Genomic DNA, 22,949 nt, shown 5'->3' with positions numbered 1-22,949 from the left:
AAGTATGACATAACAGATGCTTTAAGCAGTCATGGACACTAACGTCGGGTTATGAAAACTAACCTAACAAAACCATAACTTGATATGTACAACCATTCAATTTGCCATCATGACTACTTTGAAATGGTATCTCTTATGTATGTTTTTATTTTTTACATTTTAGTCATTTAGCAGACGCTCTTATCCAGAGCGACTTACAGTTAGTGAGTGCATACATTTTCATACTGGCCCCCCGTAGGAAACGAACCCACAACCCTGGCGTTGCACATCCATGCTCTACCAACTGAGCTACAGGAGACTGTTGTGATCACACCTGCATAAAGTAGCCCAAACTGGCCCGATTCCAAACCAACCCCTACGCCCTTGTTGACAATCAGCCTATCTAAACCTTTCTGATCCGGGAGGTGTAGTCAACAAACAAGGACTTAGTACTCCAATGAATTCTAAGGGACCGGTTTAAATCTTAAATAAGGCCCACAACCTGACTGTGGAAGATTCAAATGTCACAAGAAAAAGAACAGTAAGACCCGTCCATATACAGAACCGGTTCAGTTCAGAAGGCCTTTTTCTCCAGCCGGTCCAGTATGGCCTGGATCCTCTGCACAGCTTCCTTTCGGGCCTGCCTTACCACTTCCTGTCCCTGAGTCTCCACTGAATCCAGCACCAATAGCTCCTTGGTCAGTAGTTCCTCTAGGTACCTGTAACTCTTGTCTGATTTTTTACCCACAAACTCATCCACATCCTCATGGAGCAAAAGCACCCGGGCAATGACCTGCTGGACTTTGGCCAGGCTAGGGTTGTCGCTCAGGCACTGAGGCCCGATCGGTCCCTGGGGTTGGGCTGGAGCTGGGACTGGGGGTGGAGGCTCACCCTGGGAAGGCTTTGGCTCCTGCGCCCCCCCCCGCCCTGGTTTATTGTACATCTGGGGAGGTGAGCTGAAGTCAACAGGCTTGCCATTAGTGGGGTTAGGGGAGTGGGCCGGTCTGGGTTTGGGTCCCACCTGTGGGGCACGCTGGTGCTGATGGGGTCCTGGGTAGTGCTGGTCCTGAGGAGGTATAAAAGATTATCTTAGATCAAGGGTGGGCAAACAAACTTGTTGTCAACAGAGGGCCGCACAGATTTTATTTGGGCCAATTTGTTCCTCAAAATACATTTGAAGGCTAGAAAAAAAAAGATACACTGCATGACCAAAAGTATGTGGACACCTGCTTGTCGAACATCTCATTCCAAAATCATGGGCATTAATATGGAGTTGGTCCCCCCTTTGCTGCTATAACAGCCTCCACTCTTCTGGGAAGTATTTCCACTAGATGTTGGAACATTGCTGCAGGGACTTGCTTCCATTCAGCCACAAGAGCATTAGTGAGGTCGTCACTGGTGTTGGGCGATTAGGCCTGGCTCGCTGTCGGCATTCCAATTCATCCCAAAGGTGTTCGATGGGGTTAAGGTCAGGGCTCTGTGCAGACCAGTCAAGTCCTTCCACAACGATCTTGACAAACCATTTCTGTATGGACCTCACTTTGAGCACGGGGGCATTGTCATGCTGAAAACAGGAAAGGGCCTTCCCCAAACTGTTGCCACAAAGTTGGAAGCACATAACCGTCTAGAATGTCATTGTATGCTGTAGCATTAAGATTTCCCTTCACTGGAGCAAAGGGGCCTAGCCCGAACGATGACAAAACAGCCCCAGACCATTATTCCTCCTCCACCAAACTTTACAATTGGCACTATGCATTGGGGCAGGTAGCGTTCTCCTGGCATCCGCTAAACTCAGATTCCGTCGGACTGCCAGATGGTGAAGCGTGATTCATCACTCCAAAGAATGCGTTTCCACTCCTGCAGAGTCCAATGGCGGCGAGCTTTACACCACTCCAGCCGACACTTGGCATTGCGCATGGTGAGCTTAGGCTTGTGTGCGGCTGCTCAGCCATGGAAACTCATTTAATGTAGCTCCCGACGAACAGTTCTTGTGCTGACGTTGCTTCCAGAGGCAGTTTGGAACTTGGTAGTGTTGCAACCGAGGACAGACGATTTTTACGCGCAACGCACTTCAACACTCTGCGGTCCCGTTCTGTGAGCTTGTGTGGCCTACCACTTTGCAGCTGAGCAGTTGTTGCTCCTAGACGTTTCCACTTTACAATAACAGCACATACAGTTGACCGGGGCAGCTCTTGCAGGGTAGACATTTGACGAACTGACTTGTTGGAAAGGTGGCATTCTATGACGGTGCCATGTTGAAAGTCACTGAGCTCTTCAGTAAGGCCATTCTACTGCCAATGTTTGTCCATGGAGGTTGCATGGCTTTGTGCTCGATTTTATACACCTGTCAGCAATGGGTGTGGCTGAAATAGCCGAATCCACTCATTTGAAGGGGTGTCCACATACTTATGAATATATAGTATATATAGGTCCATTATCATTTCTACATTCTATCTACGCTGAACAAAAATATAAAACAAAACATGTAAAGTGTTGGTCCCATGTTTCATGAGCTGAAATAAAAGATCCCAGAAATTTTCCATTCGCAAAAAAAAACACGTATTCTCCCAAATTGAGCACTAATTTGTTTACATCCCTGTTAGTAAGCATTTCTCCTTTGCAAAAATAATCCATCCACATGACAGATGTGAAATATCAAGAATCAAATTAAACAGCATGATCATGACACAGGTGCACCTTGTGCTGTGGACAATTAAAGGCCACTAAAATGTGCAGTTGTCATACAATGCCACAGATGTCTCAAGTTGAGGGAGTGTGCAATTGGCATGCTGACTGCAGGAAAGTCCACCACAGCTGTTGCCAGAGAATTGAAATTTCATTTCTCTAGCATAAGCGGCTTCCAACGTCGTTTTAGAGAATTTGGCAGTACGTCCAACCGGCCTCACAACCACAGACCACGTGTATGGTGTCTTGTGGGCGAGCGGTTTGCTGATGTCAACGTTGTGAACAGAGTGCCCCATGGTGGCGGTGGGGTTATGGTATTGGCAGGCATAAGCTACGGACAACGAACACAATTGCATTTTATCGACTGCAATTTCAAATGGACAAAAATACTGTTACGAGATCCTGAGGGCCATTGTGAGGCCCATTTTTATTTAATGCATCTGTTTTCACAGTCATGTGCAATCCATAGATTAGGGCCTAATGATTTTATTTCAAATTGGCTGATTTCCTCATATGAACTCAGTAAAATAAATGAAATTGTTACATGTTGCGTTTATATTTTTGTTCAGTATAGTTTTTAGACAATCAAATGTGTCCTGGAGCGTTTTTTTTTACCCAAAATAATAATTGTAAAATCGGCTGGCGGGTCTGATGCGGCCTGCGGGCCGTAGTTTGCCCACCCGTCTTAGACGACTAGTGTATAATGAGTAAGTTATTAAATTCAGACCCAAAACAGCTACGGTACCAGAGGAAGGATTGAGCTTTTATCGGACATATCCCCTTTCTTCCAAGAAGTAAATGAGGTCCACTTGGAGGTTATTTTAGAAACAATATGTGCAAATAAAGGAGATGAGACAAAAAGGCACTTTAGGTCATTGAGATGCATCCCTTGTGTTCCACATGTACCTTGGCTTCATAGGGGGGTGGTGCTCCAGTGCCAGTCCCTGGCCAGGCTGGGGGTTGTTGGGGGCAGACAGGGGTCCCATAGTGGCTGTGTGGAGGTTGGGTGCCTGGCCGCCACTGCGAGCCTGGCTGCCCCCCATACCCACCCGAGTGGGCCCAAGCCTCAGCCTGTGGCCTATGGTGAATGGCTTGTCCAGTGGGGTATGGGGGCAACGCAGGACCACCTTCCCCATAGTGCGGGTAAGACCCAGGAAGATAGCTAGAGGCCTAAAGAAGACGATTAAGGTAGAAAATAGACAAGCTCCATTATACCCAACTGCCTGTACATCAGACACCATTAAACACTGCCCTGCACTGGTTGAATGAACTTACCCCTTGACAGTGTGGTCCAGGATAGTGGTGGTGCGGATGTTGGTGCTGGGCGTGTGGTTGTCCTGACCCCCCTGTGCTCTGCTCTGGTCCTGGGCAGCCCTGGCTAGGGTACTGGCCTGGGGCCTGCCTGGGAGACATCTGGTCTGCACAGTAAAATGGATTGGATGGGTGGAAAGAACTTGCCGGATACTGGCCTGGACCAGGGTTATAGACACCGTGGCCATTTGGATATGCTTGCATTGCCTGGATAGGGAGAGAGAGAGAGCGTGTGCGTACATCAGTAAGTGTGTGAAAGTGCGTGCCAGACTGCCGGTCTGTGAAATTATGTGTGCGTGATTGTGTGAGTGACAAAGTGTCATGGAAGGCTGAGAGCAATTGAGTCTAGAGATAAGGAATTGATTACCATATATAGCCTTGGATTTAGAGGGCCTTTGCTATGATATAACATAAGACAGTACCTGTGGGTTGTAAGGTGGCTGCATGTCAGATCCTGAAGAATAGGCATTTGCATAGTGCCCTGCTGTGGAATGTGACTGGGGGTACCAGTAGTTTGAGGAATAACCAGGGTATTGGGAAGCGTCCTGTAGGAATATGAGGAGAGATTTATTTACCTAGCCTCAAAATCTGCACGGTTTGAACTAGCTATATTGACCTGATATACTCCACTGAGCTAGCCTGCAATGTCACTTCCTTCAGTAGCTCAAACTGCACATGCAATGTTTCCAAAAACTCCTCCATGTAGCAAGATGGCGACATGCTGAAATGAAACTTCCTCATCAAACGCATAGAGCTCGCCAGCTTGTAGTCCTAAAAAACGGAAATGATTTACCTCTGGTTCGGTCACCCATTCCTATAAGCAACATTAATGGGGAAAGAATAGGGTTTTGGAATAAACGCCGGAAATAAGGTCTGAGGTTAACACAGGCTTATGAAAGTGTTGTTCTATGAGATAATATCTGTCAGTTAACATGACCTTTATGAATTATGAAGCCTTTATGTGCTTTGTGGGTATTTTTTATTACATAAATGCTTCAAAATTCACAAAAGTGAGGTTAGCTGATTAAGATTCTCAAAGTACAAAACGTATATGATCTCCTAAGTCTGTGTTTACTACACACCTTATTTTTGGCCTTTATCCCAAAACCCTACAAAAACTCAATTTTCCCATAGGCTTTGTTCAAAACCATGGCAGAGTTAGTGCCTACAAAAAGAAGCCATTACTATTGCTTCCTATTCTCATACGAAACAAATGCGGTGACGTCACGTCATCGATGGTCTATTGCTGTGTTCAAAACAACTGGGAACTAGACAAAAAAACGAGCTCTGACTGGGAAAAATATTTTGAACCGTCATCAATCTCGGAATTCCAAATAGGAATCTCGGGCTTCTTTCACTGACGTCATGATTTTGACCTCGTTTTTTCCCTCTAGTTCCCAGTTGCCTTGAATGCACCATAAAAAGTAACGTTAGGCTCCTTTAGTCCATCATTGGGCTATTAGTTATAGTTACCAGTTAGTTAGCTATGTATTGTAGTCTCAACCGTCTGTCTAGCTAGGCTATTTAACGTCATATAATACAAACGAGATAGCTAGCTAGAAAATCTGCATGTCAAATATAGCAAAGCAAGCTAGCAATATAGGAAATCTTACTGTCAGAAGACGGCTAGCTAGATAACGTTAACTGGCTAGAACGTAGGCTAGCTAACTAGCTTGAGCTAAATGTACACAGTACAAAAAGACAATGCTTGTTTACTGATATTAAATCGTGTGAGTAACATAAGTACGTGTTGATATGAATTAGCTATACAATGTGACTTACCATAGCTTTACTCCAGTTCACGTTATTATTTTCTGAGTTGTAATTTGAAGGCCAGGCGGATTTGGGATTCGACGGCATTTGATGATGCATAATCCAAGCTGCGTCCCCAGCACTTCTGTCGTTTGCCATACAAATAATCGTGATACAATTCCCCGTCAAATAGGATATGGGGGACAAAATTGCTTTATTGAAATTATCCTGTTAATGCATTGATCATGGACAGCAAAGTAGGGAAATGTTTGAATGACAATATTTTATAATTTGCCCCTCCTTCTACCCTTTTCGCCACGTGCGTCAGTAAAATAGGTCGTTATCAATAAAACGTCACGATAAGGTGCAGAGCGTTCGATTTGCCTGCTGGGGGGCAAGTCGACCTTTGCTCCGCTAAAAAAAAACTGCTTGCCCTTTTCAAAGGATTGTTAAATCAATTTTAACTATTTGGTTGTAATATCATCACCCCTTGAAGAGCATAGTCAGAACAAAACATTTCCGATTATTTCATGCAAAGCAATTGTGCATATTTAGCTCTATCAGAGAATACCACAGAGTTTCTAAACACAGAGGCACAACATCGCGACTTTCGGGAACGCTTGCAAAACATACCAAACAGACCATGCGGGGGTTTGATAAGGCAATGAGAGAAGTGAAACGTATTCCTTTAATAGTTGTTAATTTTCTCGAAATCTAAAGACACAACCTAGATTCGAGACCATTTCTTAAGTAGTTGAACATGTTGTTACTCCAACCTCGTGAAAGTGAGAAACTGACAGGTTTTTATTTTCCTCAAAAACAACTTTATATTGAAGGAGTGCCTTTTGATTTTGACGGCCTGCACATGCGCAGTTCGGCGCAAGGCGACCTTTAGACCCGATGAAGTGTTTCTACGCATGAGTTTAGTTAGCCAACGTCGCCTACAAGTGTGATTGGGGATTTCTATTGGAGAAGCAGTTTTAGCCTATCTTAATACTGTACTGTCTTTGGTTATACATCAAGTAGCTTTTCATGATCAGTAAACATACATTGATCATCTCATTTGAGATACGTGAGGGTAACCAGTACCACCATTAATTGGATATTTGAGTGATATAAAATAAAAGTGAACTATACCTCAACTATATAGTATGAGTGGTTTAGGTTAATTTCCCATCCGCCTTTGTGGGCGCTGCCTGTCAAGCATCAGAAGGGTGCATTTGTGTACTGTTAGATGATAGCTAGTGTTTACTTTGTGGTAAGTAGACCTAATGTACTTTTTTCTCCAACCAACGTAAGCCTACCTAGCGAAGTTAGCAAACATTATCTCCTGTTCAACATTGTTTTTAAGTTTAATCACGATTGCTGCTGACAGACATGATAGCTAGGCTACACTGATTGATGGACCACGTCAAATTGGCTAGAAAATAACAGATCACGTCAATATGGCTAGTTAACAAGCTAACTTTCAGGGGATAAACTAGATGGTTATATATCCTAATATTGTTTGATTTGCTTGCCATCTATGGTGGTGATGTCAGAAGTCCGATTGTCAACTTTACCAGGACGAGGATTTGCCGATGTCAAGTCTAATCTGGGATGAAGCATGCTAAATGACACATTTCGTTTGCTTAGCTAGCTAGCTACATGCCGGCTACCATCACGTATCTGAAATTACATGATCGATGTTTACTGTACTGATCATGAAACGCATACAGTTACTTGCTCTATTACTCTGATGATAGTTTCCACCTTTTAATGGGGTGATTGTTGTCTAATCGGGTGGATGATAGAGATAAATGTGGAATATTTGGAAATGTGTAGTTCTGACTGCTCTTCAAGAGGTGATGATATTAAATACAAATAGTTATAACATTTATTTCAAGATCCCTTGAAAACAACACGTAGTAGCGGAGCTGGGGGGTCTCCTTGTCCCTCAGCAGCCAAATCGAATGCTTTGAATCAAATACTGTGACGCTTCTTCTTTTTCTTCTTCATAGGTATCACGGCGTTTGCACATTTTGTTTGTACATGCGCTACCTTTACTGTGCGGTCAATGACGTTAAAATGTGATACAAAAATAAACAAGGACACAATTGCACCACTAACCCTACACCTATATAATACTATTTCATCAAAATAAAATATCACCACCCCATTCCACTACTTCGACCCTAACTGATCCTACACCATGCCAACGGCCTGGGATGACAGGACTCTTTCATTCAACACACATTGTATACCCACATACTTCTGCGCTGCTGCCACCACAACATCTATTTTCTGTGATTTACGTTCCATTTCTGCGGTAGAGTTGTTAACCATGGCAATGAATGCTGAGTAGCGTATGTGTGTGTGTGTCTGTATTATATATATATATATACATACAGTGCCTTCGGAAATTATTCAGTCCCCTTGACTTTTTCCACATTTTATGTTACAGCCTTATTCTAAAATGGATTAAATAAATAATCCTCAGCAATCTACACACAATACCCCATAATGACAAAGCGAAAACAGGTTTCATGCATTTTTGCAAATTTATAAAAAAAATATAAAAAAAACGTATTTACATAAGTATTCAGACCCTTTGCTATGATACTAGAAATTGAGCTCAGGTGCATCCTGTTTCCATTCATCATCCTTGAGATGTTTCTACAATTTGATTGGTGTCCACCTGTGGTAAATTAAATTGATTGGACAAGATTTGGAAAGGCACACACCTTTCTATATAAGGTCCCACAGTTGACAGTGCATGTCAGAGCAAAAACCAAGCCATGAAGTCGAAGGAATTGTCCGTAGAGCTCAGAGAGGCACAGATCTGGGGAAGGGTACCAAAAAATGTCTGCAGCATTGAAGGTCCACAAGAACACAGTGGCCTCCATCATTCTTAAATGGAAGAAGTTTGGAACCAAAGACTCTTCCCAGAGCTGGCCGCCCGGCCAAATTGAGCAATCGGGGGAGAAGGGCCTTGGTCAGAGAGGTGACCAAGAACCCGATGGTCACTCTGACAGAGCTCCAGAGTTCCTCTGTGGAGATGGGAGAACCTTCTAGAAGGACAACCATCTCTGCAGCACTCCACCAATCAGGCCTTTATTGTAGTGTGGCCAGATGGAAGACACTCTTCAGTAAAAGGCACATGACAGCCCACTTGGAGTTTGCCAAACGGCACCGAAAGACTCTCTGGTCTGATGAAACCAAGATTGAACTCTTTGGCCTGAATGCCAATATTCACGCCTGGAGGAAACCTGGCACCGTCCCTACGGTGAAGCATGGTGGTGGCAGCATCATGCTGTGGGGATGTTTTTCAGCGGCAGGGACTGGGAGACTAGTCAGGATCGAGGGAAAGATGAACGGAGTAAAGTACTGCAAGATCCTTGATGAAAACCTGCTCCAGAGCACTCAGGACCTCAGACTGGGGCGAAGGTTCACCTTCCAACAGGACAACGACCCTAAGCATACAGCCAAGACAATGCAGGAGTGGCTTCGGGACAAGTCTCTGAATGTCCTTGAGTGGCCCAGCCAGAGCCCTGACTTGAACCCGATCTAACATCTCTGGAGAGACCTGAAAATAGCTGTGCAGCAACAATCCCCATCCAACCTGACAGAGCTTAAGAGGATCTGCAGAGAAGAATGGGAGAAACTCCACAAATATAGGAGTTCCAAGCTTGTAGCGTCATACCCAAGAATACTTGATGCTGTAATCACTGCCAAAGGTGCTTCAACAAAGTACTGAATAAAGGGTCTGAATACTTATGTAAATGTGATATTTCCGTTTTTAATTTTTAATAAATTAGCAATAATTTCTCAACCTGTTTTTCCTTTGTCATTATGAGCAATTTAGAATAAGGCTGTAACGTAACAACATTTTGTTGGCTGCTTTTCCTTCACTCTGCGGTCCAACTCATCCCAAACCATCTAAATTGGGTTGAGGTCGGGTGATTGTGGAGGCCAGGTCATCTGATGCAGCACTCCATCACTCTCCTTGGTCAAATAGCCCTTACACAGCCTGGAGGTGTGTTTTGGGTCATTGTCCTGTTGAAAAACAAATGATAGTCCCACTAAGCGCAAACCAGATGGGATGGCAATCGCTGCATAATGCTGTTGTAGCCATGCTGGTTAAGTGTGCCTTGATTTCTAAATAAATCACTGACAGTGTCACCAGCAAAGCACCATCACACCTCCTCCTCCATGCTTCACGGTGGGAACCACACATGCGGATATAGTCCCCTGTAGCTCAGTTGGTAGAGCATGGCGCTTGCAACGCCAGGGTTGTGGGTTCGTTTCCCACGGGGGGCCAGTATGAAAGTGTATGCACTCACTAACTGTAAGTTGCTCTGGATAAGAGCGTCTGCTCAATTACTAAAATGTAAAATATCATCCGTTCACCTACTCTGCATCTGACAAAGACACGGCGGTTGGACTCATCAGACCAAAGGACAGATTTCCACCGGTCTAATGTCCATTGCTTGTGTTTCTTGGCCCAAGCAAGTCTCTTCTTCTTATTGGTGTCCTTTAGTAGTGGTTTCTTTGCAGCAATTCGACCATGAAGGCCTGATTCACGCAGTCTCCTCTGAACAGTTGATGTTGGATGTGTCTGTTACTTGAACTCTGAAGCATTTATTTGGGCTGCAATCTGAGGTGCAGTTAACTCTAATTATCTTATCCTCTGCAGCAGAGGTAACTCTGGGTCTTCCTTTCCTGTGGCGGTCCTCATGAGAGCCAGTTTCATCATAGCGCTTGATGGTTTTTGCGACTGCACTTGAAGAAACGTTCAAAGTTCTTGAAATGTTCCGTATTGACTGACCTTCATGTCTTAAAGTAATGATGGACTGTCGTTTCTCTTTGCTTATTTGAGCTGTTCTTGCCATAATAATGACTTGGTCTTTTACCAAATAGGGCTATCTTCTGTATACCACCCCTACCTTGTCACAACACAACTGATTGGCTCAAACGCATTAAGAAGGAAATAAATTCCACAAATTAACTTTTAACAACGCACACCTGTTAAATAAAATGCATTCCAGGTGACTACCTCATGAAGCTGGTTGAGAGAATGCCAAGAGTGTGCAAAGCTGTCATTAAGGCAAAGGGTGTCTACTTTGAAGAAACTCAAATAACATATTTTGATTTGTTTAACACTTTTGGTTACTACGTGATTGCATATGTGTTATATCATAGTTTTGATGTCTTCACTATTATTCTACAATGTAGAAAATCTATTATCCTACAATGTAGAAAATAGTAAAAATAAAGAAAAACCCTGGAATGAGTAAGTGTGTGCAAACTTTTGACTGGTACTGTATATGATATACAGTTGAAGTCGTAAGTTTACATACACCTTAGCCAAATACATTTAAAATCAGTTTTTCACAATTCCTGACATTTAATCCTAGTAAAAATTCCCTATCGTAGGTCAGTTAGGATCACCACTCTATTTTAAGAATGTGAAATGTCAGAATAATAGTAGAGAGTGATTTATTTCAGCTTTTATTTCTTTCATCACATTCTCAGTGGGTCAGAAGTTTACATACACTCAATTAGTATTTGGTAGCATTGCCTTTAAATTGTTTAACTTGGGTCAAACGTTTTGGGTAGCCTTCCACAAGCTTCCCACAATAAGTTGGGTGAATTTTGGCCCATTCCTCCTGACAGAGCTGGTGTAACTGAGTCAGGTTTGTAGGCCTCCTTGCTCGCACACGCTTTTTCAGTTCTGCCCACACATTTGCTATAGGATTGAGGTCAGGGCTTTGTGATGGCCACTCCAATACCTTGACTTTGTTGTCCTTAAGCCAATTTGCCACAACTTTGGAAGTATGCTTGGGGTCATTGTCCAATTGAAAGACCCATTTGCGACCAAGCTTTAACTTCCTGACAATATGTCTTGAGATATTGCTTCAATATATCCACATAATTTTCCTTCCTCATGATGCCATCTATTTTGTGAAGTGCACCAGTCCCTCCTGCAACAAAGCACCCCCACAGCATGATGCTGCCACCCCCGTGCTTCACGGTTGGGATGGTGTTCTTCGGCTTACAAGCCTTCCCCTCTTTCCTCCAAACATAACGATGGTCATTATGGCCAAACAGTTCTATTTTTGTTTCATCAGACCAGAGGACATTTCTCCAAAAAGTACGATCTTTGTCCCCATGTGCAGTTGCAAAATGTAGTCTGGCTTTTTTATGGCGGTTTTGGAGCAGTGGCTTCTTCCTTGCTGAGCAGCCTTTCAGGTTATGTCGATATAGGACTCGTTTTACAGTGGATATAGATACTTTTGTACCTGTTTCCTCCAGCATCTTCACAAGGTCCTTTGCTGTTGTTCTGGGATTGATTTGCACTTTCCGCACCAAAGTATGTTAATCTCTAGGAGACAGAACATGTCTCCTTCCTGAGCGGTATGACGGCTGCGTGGTCCCATGGTGTTTATACTTGTGTACTATTGATTGTACAGATGAACGTGGTACCTTCAGCCGTTTTGAAATTGCTCCCAAGGATGAACCAGACTTGTGGAGGTCTACAAATTATTTTCTAAAGTCTTGGCTGATTTCTTTTGATTTTCCCATGATGTCAAGCAAAGAGGCACTGAGTTTGAAGGGAGGCATTGAAATACATCCACAGGTACACCTCCAATTGACTCAAATGATGTCAATTAGCCTATCAGAAGCTTCTAAAGCCATGACATCATTTTCTGGAATTTTCCAAGCTGTTTAAAGGCACAGTCAACTTAGTGTATGTAAACTTCTGACCCACTAGAATTGTGATACAGTGAATTATAAGTGAAATAATCTGTCTGTAAACAATTGTTGGAAAATTTACTTGTGTCATGCACAAAGTAGATGTCCTAACCAACTTGCCAAAACTATAGTTTGTTAACAAGAAATGTGTGGAGTGGTTGAAAAACGAGTTTTAATGACTCCAACCTAAGTGTATGTAAACTTCCGACTTCAACTGTATGTGTGTTTATATTTCTCTCTCTCTCATATATATATATATATATATATGTACACACACACGTACAGTGGGGAAAAAAAGTATTTAGTCAGCCACCAATTGTGCAAGTTCTCCCACTTAAAAAGATGAGAGAGGCCTGTCATTTATCATAGGTACACGTCAACTATGACAGACAAAATGAGAAAAAAAATTCCAGCAAATCACATTGTAGGATTTTTAATGAATTTATTTGCAAATTATGGTGGAAAATAAGTATTTGGTCAATAACAAAAGTTTCTCAATACTTTGTTATATACCCTTTATTGGCAATGACACAGGTCAAACGTTTTCTGTAAGTCTTCACAAGGTTTTCACACACTGTTGCTGGTATTTTGGCCCATTCCTCCATGCAGATCTCCTCTAGAGCAGTGATGTTTTGGGGCTTTCGCTGGGCAACACGGACTTTCAACTCCCTCCAAAGATTTTCTATGGGGTTGAGATCTGGAGACTGGCTAGGCCACTCCAGGACCTTGAAATTATTCTTACGAAGCCACTCCTTCATTGCCCGGGTGGTGTGTTTGGGATCATTGTCATGCTGAAAGACCCAGCCACGTTTCATCTTCAATGCCCTTGCTGATGGAAGGAGGTTTTCACTCAAAATCTCACGATACATGGCCCCATTCATTCTTTCCTTTACACAGATCAGTCGTCCTGGTCACTTTGCAGAAAAACAGCCCCAAAGCATGATGTTTCCACCTCCATGCTTCACAGTAGGTATGGTGTTCTTTGGATGCAACTCAGCATTCTTTGTCCTCCAAACACGACGAGTTGAGTTTTTACCAAAAAGTTCTATTTTGGTTTCATCTGACATTCTCCCAATCCTCTTCTGGATCATCCAAATGCACTCTAGCAAACTTCAGACGGGCCTGGACATGTACTGGCTTAAGCAGGGGGACACGTCTGGCACTGCAGGATTTGAGTCCCTGGCGGCGTAGTGTGTTACTGATGGTAGGCTTTGTTACTTTGGTCCCAGCTCTCTGCAGGTCATTCACTAGGTCCCCCCGTGTGGTTCTGGGATTTTTGCTCACTGTTCTTGTGATAATTTTGACCCCACGGGGGTGAGATCTTGCGTGGAGCCCCAGATCGAGGGAGATTATCAGTGGTCTTGTATGTCTTCCATTTCCTAATAATTGCTCCCACAGTTGATTTCTTCAAACCAAGCTGCTTACCTATTGCAGATTCAGTCTTCCCAGCCTGGTGCAGGTCTACAATTGTGTTTCTGGTGTCCTTTGACAGCTCTTTGGTCTTGGCCATAGTGGAGTTTGGAGTGTGACTGTTTGAGGTTGTGGACAGGTGTCTTTTATACTGATAACAAGTTCAAACAGGTGCCATTAATACAGGTAACGAGTGGAGGACAGAGGAGCCTCTTAAAGAAGAAGTTACAGGTCTGTGAGAGCCAGAAATCTTGCTTGTTTGTAGGTGACCAAATACTTATTTTCCACCATAATTTGCAAATAAATTCATAAAAAATCCTACAATGTGATTTTCTGGATTTTTTTCTTCTCATTTTGTCTGTCATAGTTGACGTGTACCTATGATGAAAATTACAGGCCTCTCTCATCTTTTTAAGTGGGAGAACTTGCACAATTGGTGGCTGACTAAATACTTTTTTCCCCCACTGTATGTGTGTGATGGGACGTATAGAAATTGACAGTATGTGGAAAGAATATATAGTACATCTGAAGAATACATGGATAGAATTGTATATGTACAGCAATGTATATGTACAGCAATAGTTGAATAGGATGGACTTGACTAGAATACAGTATATACAGTGGCTTGCGAAAGTATTCACCCCCCTTGGCATTTTTCCTATTTTGTTGCCTTACAACCTGGAATTAAAATGGATTTTTTCGGGTTTTGTATCATTTGATGTACACAACATGCCTACAACTTTGAAGATGCAAAATATTTGTTATTGTGAAACAAAGAAATAAGACAAAAAAACAGAACTTGAGTGTGCATAACTATTCACCCCCCAAAGTCAATACTTTTTAGAGACACCTTTTGCAGCAATTACAGCTGCAAGTATCTTGGGGTATGTCTCTATAAGCTTGGCACATCTAGCCACTTGGATTTTTCCCCATTCTTCAAGGCAAAACGGCTCCAGCTCCATCAAGTTGGATGGGTTCCGCTGGTGTACAGCAATCTTTAAGTCATACCACAGATTCTCAATTGGATTGGTCCCGGGTAGCTCAGTTGGTAGAGCATGTTGGTAGAGCATGGCGTTTGCAACGCCAGGGTTGTGGGTTCGATTCCCACGGGGGGCCAGTATGAAAATGTATGCACTCACTAACTGTAAGTCACTCTGGATAAGAGCGTCTGCTAAATGACTTAAATGTAAATGTAAAAATTGAGGTCTGGGCTTTGACAAGGCCATTTCAAGACATTTAAATGTTTCCCCTTAAACCACTCAAGTGTTGCTTTAGCAGTATGCTTAGGGTCATTGTCCTGCTGGAAGGTGAACCACCATCCCAGTCTCAAATCTCTGGAAGACAAACAGGTTTCCCTCAAGAACTTCCCTGTATTTAGCGCCATCCATCATTCCATCAATTCTGACCAGTTTCCCAGTCCCTGCCGATGGAAAAACATCCCCACAGCATAATGCTGCCACCACCATGCTTCACTGTGGGGATGGTGTTCTCGGGGTGATGAGAGGTGTTGGGTTTGCGCCAGACATAGCGTTTTCCTTGATGGCCAAAAAGCTCAATTTTAATCTCATCTGACCTTCTTCCATATGTTTGGAGTCTCTCACGTGTTTGCTTATTTTTTTGCTTAGTTGTGTTGCAGACTCTGGGGCCTTTCAGAACAGGCGTATATATACTGAGATCATGTGATAGATCATGTGACACTTAGATTGCACACAGGTGGACTTTATTTAACTAATTATGTGACTTCTGAAGGTAATTGGTTGCACCAGTGTTAGATTAATTTGGATTTTAAGAATAATGACTAAAGGATTTTACCCCAAATACAGTATAAATGTTAGAATTATCATGTAGTGTCAACCCACTAACAGAGGGGGTACTAAACATTCAAGGGTAAAGGAGGAGGCGGGAACTGTTTAAGAAAGCCACCTAAAGGTGGGAGGAGCATAGTGCCTTTGTTTGTCAAGAAGTATAAAAACAGTATGTATGTGTTTTTAGCGCCAGAGCGCTCTCCATGAATAAATATACCGATAACTGTAGGTCGCTCTTTACAACCTCTGGTAATGATTCGAGCTTAGGTTGAATTAGAGATAGAAATTCACGTGACAGATTGGTCCTCCTGAGCGGAGCTTAAATACATCTTTATCGTTCTGAAGACACTGAAAACTGTGCACGGGCGGGTGATAGCATCCGTGAATGAGTCCTGGCCTTCGACGTTAAGGTTATAAACAGGCCGGTGATTACTCTTTATGAACGATAAAGACGTTAACGAGTTTGAAAAATTATTTGAATCCAAACTACAAGGAAAAGGTCAGTAGTTTTATTCATGGATTTTGGTGAAATGATTTGAACTTGTATAAGAATAGGAATTCTTGTGAAGGGCAGACAGGTTACCAAAATCTCAAAGAAGGTAATAATTATTACGACAGGGAGGGTCCGCAATTGATCCTAGGTAAATAGCTATTACAAAAATAAACTAGTCCGAAATGACATGGAGTGAATTGCAATCACAAATGTAAACTAGTTAATATTGTCATTGTACGAATTGCAATGTTCAGTATAAACAGGGAAATAATTATCATCGTGTGAGATGGATGTGTCGGGAGTAGCATGTGCGACTGGGCATTTGCTAGAACTTTGCAAACAAGTTTGGCAAATGATAAGGTCGTATATGTGTGAGACTTAATCCATCGGGAGACGTGATCATTATTTCAAGGAAGGAGAAAAAAAATAAGTCGCGTGAGAAAAAATTGGGTAACTTACTCTTTTCATGAAACCGGAGTTTTAAATAGAAACTCTGGGTTAGCGGTTAAATAATTTTAAATGGTTAATTACAAAAGCAAGAGGCGCACTAAGATATTAGCTCCTACGAAAATAATTCGGGAGTGAATTATTTAAAAAACAAAAAGGGGGGGGGGATTTCTTATTGTTCCACCATGGGAAAGACATCTTCTAAACAAGTCCGAGAATTAACGGGAGATGAAAGATATATATTAGGAAGAGATCGAAGAAATATGTTTTATGGATCCATTTGGGAGAAGAGGTATGGATTTATTGGGCATCTCGATGTTGCAAAGTTAGAAAATATGATTACGCAAATGCATATCAACTGTGGAGTAAATTTTTAAAAAAAAACAGCGAGCGGAGGGGCTAGAGACAGCGAGTGTTTTTTTTAAGCGCGAAAATGCTTTAACGGGAACAAAGGAATATTTAACCATCGTGACTGCATGGGTAAAGAAAAGGAGGAGGACAGTCAATTTTTTTGGTTCAACGGGTAAAATGATTGAAAAAAATGATTCGTGTCAATTAAGAATTGGCTAAAAACACCACAAAGCGATTATTTGAGAGGTACCTATAAAGTCCAACGATGTGGTCCTCTGTAGCTCAGCTGGTAAAGCACGGCGCTTGTAACGCCAAGGTAGTGGGTTCGATCCCCGGGACCACCCATACACAAAAAAAATAAAAAATAAAAATGTATGCACGCATGACTGTAAGTCGCTTTGGATAAAAGCGTCTGCTAAATGGCATATTATTATTATTATTATGCATATGTATGAACTTTCGCACTCAAACGTAGACGTACGTAATGAGTGAGAAAGTAGAGAAATTTACATTTGCATTTTTGGTCATTTGGCAGACGCTCTGGTCCGGAGCGACTTGTAAGAACCAATAGAGGGAACTATTCTGTTGTGTTGGGCATTTGAATGGCATAAGGTGAAATATGTGTGTATGAGGGAATTCAACGGCGGGTATAAATGATAACCGGATACTACTTAGTATTTGGTTGGTTAAATGCTGAATAAAAGATTTGAGGCGTGGTTATGGGGTAACTAGGAAGACGCACTTATTCAATAAGGAATGGGTGGAGAGAGAGAGAGTTTTTTTACGTGTATTAAAAGTTGCATTAGATAGCTTTAGTAATATTCTAGATATGTCTATGAAAATATGTTATAAGTACGAATGACAATATTTCCTAAGAAGGAAGATTGTAGGGAAGTTTCCCGCGCCTCCCCCATAATGTAGGAAGGAGCAGGAGAGGGGGGAGGTGAGAGACAGTAAATAAGTTCAGATGGTAGGAATGTCATGTATGCTGATCAACGATATCAAGCATTTGTTTTATTGATTGGGGCCGAATCAGAGAGAACTGTTAAAGATATTGAATAGCGAACTGAAATGGGTTAGCGGGAAAATACAAATAGTTGGAAAATTTTTAAACGATAATTTATTTTCGTTACAGGGAAGCGAGTGGCATTGGCTGTTGTGCTGGGGGAATAGCGCCAGCCTGTGGTGGGTTCTGGATTTGTTATAAATAACTTTATATTTTAAACTAAAGTGATGGAATAGACTACAATTATAACATCAGAAAAAGGACAATATAATTCGTAATAGTTATTATAATTATTATTGATAGTTATTGCAGTTATTATTATCCTGAGTGGCGCAGTGGTCTAAGGCACTGCATCGCAGGCCTAACTGTGCCACTAGAGATCCTGGTTCGGATCCAGGCTCTGTCGCAGCCGGCAGCGACCGGGAGACTCATGGGCGGCGCACAATTGGCCCAGCGTCGTCCAGGGTAGGGGGGAAAATGGCCGGCAGGGATGTAGCTCAGTTGATAGAGCATGGTGTTTGCAACGCCAGGGTTATGGGTTCGATTCCCATGGGGGGAGGCCAGTAGAAAAAAAAAGAATAATATGTATTCACTAACTGTAGGTCGCTCTGGATAGGAGCGTCTGCTGGGTGACTAGAATGTAAATGTATTATCATTGATTCAGTAATGATAGAAGGGTAGAGAGGGAAGAGGCAGGAAAAGCTAGAGAGAGTAAACACAGAGAGTTTAAAAACAGGGAGTTAAAAAGATTAGAAAACTACAATAAGCCAGGTAGGCAGGTTAAGGGTAGAGTTAGATAGAGAGAAAGAGGTAGTAAGAGCTATAGAGGGTGTAGTGCACCCTAAGACAGGAACAGAGGGGTTCAGGAGGAATTTGGAGAGTTTAGCAGCAAGCTTTAAGCTAAACACAGGGGAAATTGAGAGGACAGTCAGAACCCTAGTTGGGAAAGATTGGGCAGCTGTTCGGGGGCAGTGGGTTTCAGGGGATGCCAATGGAGCAGTCCTACCATGGGCAAATGATGGGCAATATGTTGGGAAAATAACTGAGTTGTGTAATAATTTAAGGGAACCTTACCATCGACATGCTGACTTCTCCAAAGTACATGAATGTAAACAGGAAGACAGTGAGACCATCAGCCAAGTGGCATACCTGAGCCTCCCCAGGGACAGAGAAATGATACTCCGTACCATCAGCAGCTAAAAAATAGCATTCCTTAGTGGAATGAGACCAGAAATAAGCTGGAATATTAAGAGGACTTTAGTGGGATGGGGAACTACTTCGTTAGCCGAGGTCAAGAGATATGCAATCCATCATGAGCGGAATAGTAGACAGGATAGAGTAAGAAAAATAACATACGGGAGCTGAGTATTTAATGGCCAATAGGGGAAATAGCTGGTAGAGGTAGAACTCCAGAATAGAAGGGGAGAGAGATTTTACTAGGGGGTGGATCAAATAATTGATAATGGATCATTTGAATGAGATCACATGTAGCAGATTTAGAGTAATCAATTAAATAATCATTGTATACTCAAGGAATTTTGAGGGATTTTATGAAGTTAGGCAGTATTTAGGTCATAAGAGGGAGCTACCAAATTAAATTGAGCCTAACTATCTTTGATTGTTATTTTTCAATTGGGTTTTTCAAATAAATAAAAAAAACACACCCAGCATGATGTTTATAAAGGGTTGTTATGTTGAATTTAGGGGATTTTCAACAGTTCATAGGTGGTGTTTACTATGCTGTGGGATGGAACGGTTTATTGGGTGATATTTGAAACTAAATTAATGGAATAAGCTGCAGTAATCAGAGGAATGTACAATCTAAGGCGAGACAACTATTGCCTAGATCATTGATTTAGCAATAGGATCAGGTAGATAAGGACTAGGGAAAAAAAAAAAAAAAAAAATTAGATGAAGATTGATGAGCTTTTTGGTAAGGATAGACTGCTGTAAAGCTTGGGTACTCCATTATGTAATGCATACGGGTAAATTAAGTGATCTTATCTATGGGAAGGCAATGGCAGCCCATGATAAAATCATTTGGAACTCTGAGGAGGAAGAACAGTTTATGTTGTTGCTCTCTTCCCAAACAGTCTTAGCTTTTCATACATATATCAGGGATGTTACCCAAATGGTAGATGGAGGGATATGACATTGGTCGTGATTTAAAGATGAGGGTTTTTTTTGGTGGGCTATTAGAGATAACTGGGTTAATCACGAACATAGAGGTTTTTATTCTTTGTTGCTAGGCAGAATACTTAGGTGACCTAAAAATGGACTTATCATGTCCAACAATCAGTCTTCAGGTCAAGCCCGGGAGAGCCGGGGTAGAACAGAGGTTGAACTAAACATAAGTGTTTTTCAAGATAAGAGATTGTTTGTTGGATTACTAATTGATTCTGAACTGAATGAAAGTCGAATTTAGCCGCCATAAAGACAAAGGAAGTGGGAGGAGCAATAAAGAAGCAAAAGACAATCTCAAAAATGAAAGGCATGGCAATTGGTTGATAAATAACCTAAGGGAATGTTTAGGAAGGTGGAAAAAATTTACACATAAGCAGAACTATGTGTCAAGAGGGGGGAAGAGGCTAATTGTATTAAATAATATACGAAGGGGAGGACAAAATAGTTTTAAAAAAAAAACATTTTTTTAGATACAGTCTAAAATGAGAATGCAGTCAGAAATTGTTAGATTAATCTGAACATGTGTGAAGATAGTTTATTAACCACAACCGTATGTCAGAGGTTTTGTGCCCCACAGGTGAACTAAAGGAGAAGGTGACCCACTACCTAACCAGGTGACTGGTGAGCATCCAGTCACTAGAAGGAAAACTGGAAGCAGGCCTGTTGGGAAGGGCCCTATCAGGTTATGTTGGTCACCACCTTGGCCATTAGAATAGCAGAGAGAGGAACCTGGGTCCATGTTACCCACTGCAAGAAGGTAAGACCACATACAAGCACCGCTTAGCACACGCAGAGTTGACGAGCAGAACCGGACCGGGGGTCACCTCTGTCAACGAAGATCTCCTACCCAGACCTATCATCACTGTAGTGTGTTCCTAGGGTGTGAGTATGGGGTGGTACCGAGCAGAAGGACTCAAGACAGGAGAGGGTTGGCGGTTTTTGGGAATATGAGTGACCCTGAGCTGCATCATAGTCTCGGCAATAGTCGTGGTAGGTCAAAATCCACCACCACCTCGCACCAATTACGCTATGGCCTTACCATTATTAAGAAATAAAGGGAAAGCGACCCGACATACTGACCGTCAAGGGCGAGTGATCTACAAAATAGGAGTCAGAGAGGGGTGGGGAGTAAGATTCAAAATTAGGATTAGGGATTTTATCCGAGCGGATAAGCAAGCAACATGGGATTATAAGATCCCGTTGTATTTATGTTCAGCTCCCTCGGCAGATTGTTCCTGGGCTCAGGTATTTAGACATACTGGGGGACGGAGATATGAGACGGGGGGGCTGGACGTCCAGATGGAGGATAAGAAGGTATAACGACATCCCCACGGAAATGGTAGTAACAATAGTAAAAGTCACTAAAGAGGACATGAAAAGAACTTACTGGGCTTGCGCGGACGTATACGGACGGGATACTTGTCTAAGATTATATTTGATGGAGTCAAAAGATATAGAGGGAGCAGGTACTGTCATTAATCCACTAACAGCAATAGACCAAGTAAATCAGTCAAGGGATGACGGAGTCAATTCAACTAACCCGTCCACTATGAAAGATTTTCTCCTCCAAGAATGGAACAATGGGGAAGTGGAGGGGGTCCCTGATGAGAATCTCTGGTTAAAGTGGATGAAATACACCGCTAGGGCCTTGGGGGAGACCAATTGTTATGCATGCTCCATTGGGCGACCAACAATGTTGACCGCCCCAATGCCAAAGGCAATGTTTCCCTGTGTATTGGACCTGGGGTCCAATCAAAAAGAGCCAAATTGCACAGGGATTGGGCTGGCAAAATTGACATACTGGGCCAGCCCACCTAGATTCACTTTAACTCCTGGCGAATACCAGTGTTACAGACATAGAAATGGCACCCGTAACTTGGGTGATTTTGATGGCTGTAAGGAGATAATTAATGTGACTGATTTAGATAAGGAAGAATAATTAGGAGAAAAAGAAATAAGTCAGGAAGGAAATAGCCCAATTTGGATAGATGGTATAGGCATCCCCAGGGGTGTTCCAGACAAATACAAAGCTATAAATCAAATATGGGAGAGTTTTACTACAACATTTTTCTGGTGGGTGACAAACAAAAATATGGATTGGATAAATTATATCTATTACAACCAACAACGATTTATTGACCAGACTAGAGATGCAGTAAAGGGGATCTCTGAGTGATTATCTGCCATCCCGCTCATAACTTAGTAGAGGTTGGTTCTAGATCAGGCAGAAAGGGCCGGTGTCTATAGAAAGATAAGCCATTGTTGCACATTTATCCCTAACAACACCACACTGGATGGGACAGTCACCAGAGCTCTTACAGAATTAACTGCACTAAGTGATGGATGAACTGAACTCAGAAGTTAGTACATTGTGGATAGGGTGGTTTGATGAAATATTTGGTAAATGGAAAACCCTAGCAGCCACCATCTTAGGAGCGATCAGTGTTTGTATGGGTATTCTTGTATTATGTGGTTGTTGTCTTGTTCCCTGTGTCCGAGGATTGGTGAGTCAGGCGTTGGTGAAATGCAGTATCTAAACAATGATGAGAGATGGACTGACTCCGGACTCTGACCAGGGGAATGTGAAAAACGATCCTCCAGGCTTGGTGGATGACGAGGATTTGGACCCTGAAAGACCGCAATTGGATTAAATGTTTATTAGTTCTGATGTGATCTCTGAGATTAATCATGCTTGTAAAATACATTTATCCTGAATGTGGGAATATTTAGTCAAAGGGGTGGATTGTTAGATTAATTTGGATTTTAAGAATAATGACTAAAGGATTTTACC

General features: G+C 42.3%; 1 protein-coding gene across 1 annotated transcript; it reads right to left on the bottom strand.

The window, feature by feature from the left end:
* Positions 1-222: 222 nt before the first annotated feature.
* Positions 223-6,244, bottom strand: LOC121585096 (BAG family molecular chaperone regulator 4-like). Its single transcript, XM_045225942.1, has 5 exons — positions 5,758-6,244; positions 4,398-4,520; positions 3,940-4,182; positions 3,571-3,834; positions 223-1,045 (listed from the first exon to the last, which is right to left on the bottom strand). Exons 1-5 carry the CDS (start codon positions 5,884-5,886, stop codon positions 554-556), a joined length of 1,251 nt encoding a protein of 416 aa, XP_045081877.1. The 5' UTR covers positions 5,887-6,244; the 3' UTR covers positions 223-553.
* Between the last annotated feature and the right edge of the window lie 16,705 nt (positions 6,245-22,949).

This window comes from Coregonus clupeaformis, chromosome 16 (assembly GCF_020615455.1).
Source record: "Coregonus clupeaformis isolate EN_2021a chromosome 16, ASM2061545v1, whole genome shotgun sequence".
In the NCBI taxonomy this organism is placed as follows: domain Eukaryota; kingdom Metazoa; phylum Chordata; class Actinopteri; order Salmoniformes; family Salmonidae; genus Coregonus; species Coregonus clupeaformis.
Note: the sequence above shows the minus strand (reverse complement) of the source record. Positions and strands in the feature narration are given on the sequence as shown.

Bases quoted from the DNA above. Each gene is read 5' to 3' on its own strand.
- LOC121585096 (XM_045225942.1), bottom strand. From the start codon at position 5,886: ATGGCAAACGACAGAAGTGCTGGGGACGCAGCTTGGATTATGCATCAT. The intron at 4,183-4,397 runs GTACTGTCTTAT...CTCCCTATCCAG, and splicing joins AGCCACCTTACAACCCACAG to GCAATGCAAGCATATCCAAA. The intron at 3,835-3,939 runs GTAAGTTCATTC...CGTCTTCTTTAG, and splicing joins CTGGACCACACTGTCAAGGG to GCCTCTAGCTATCTTCCTGG.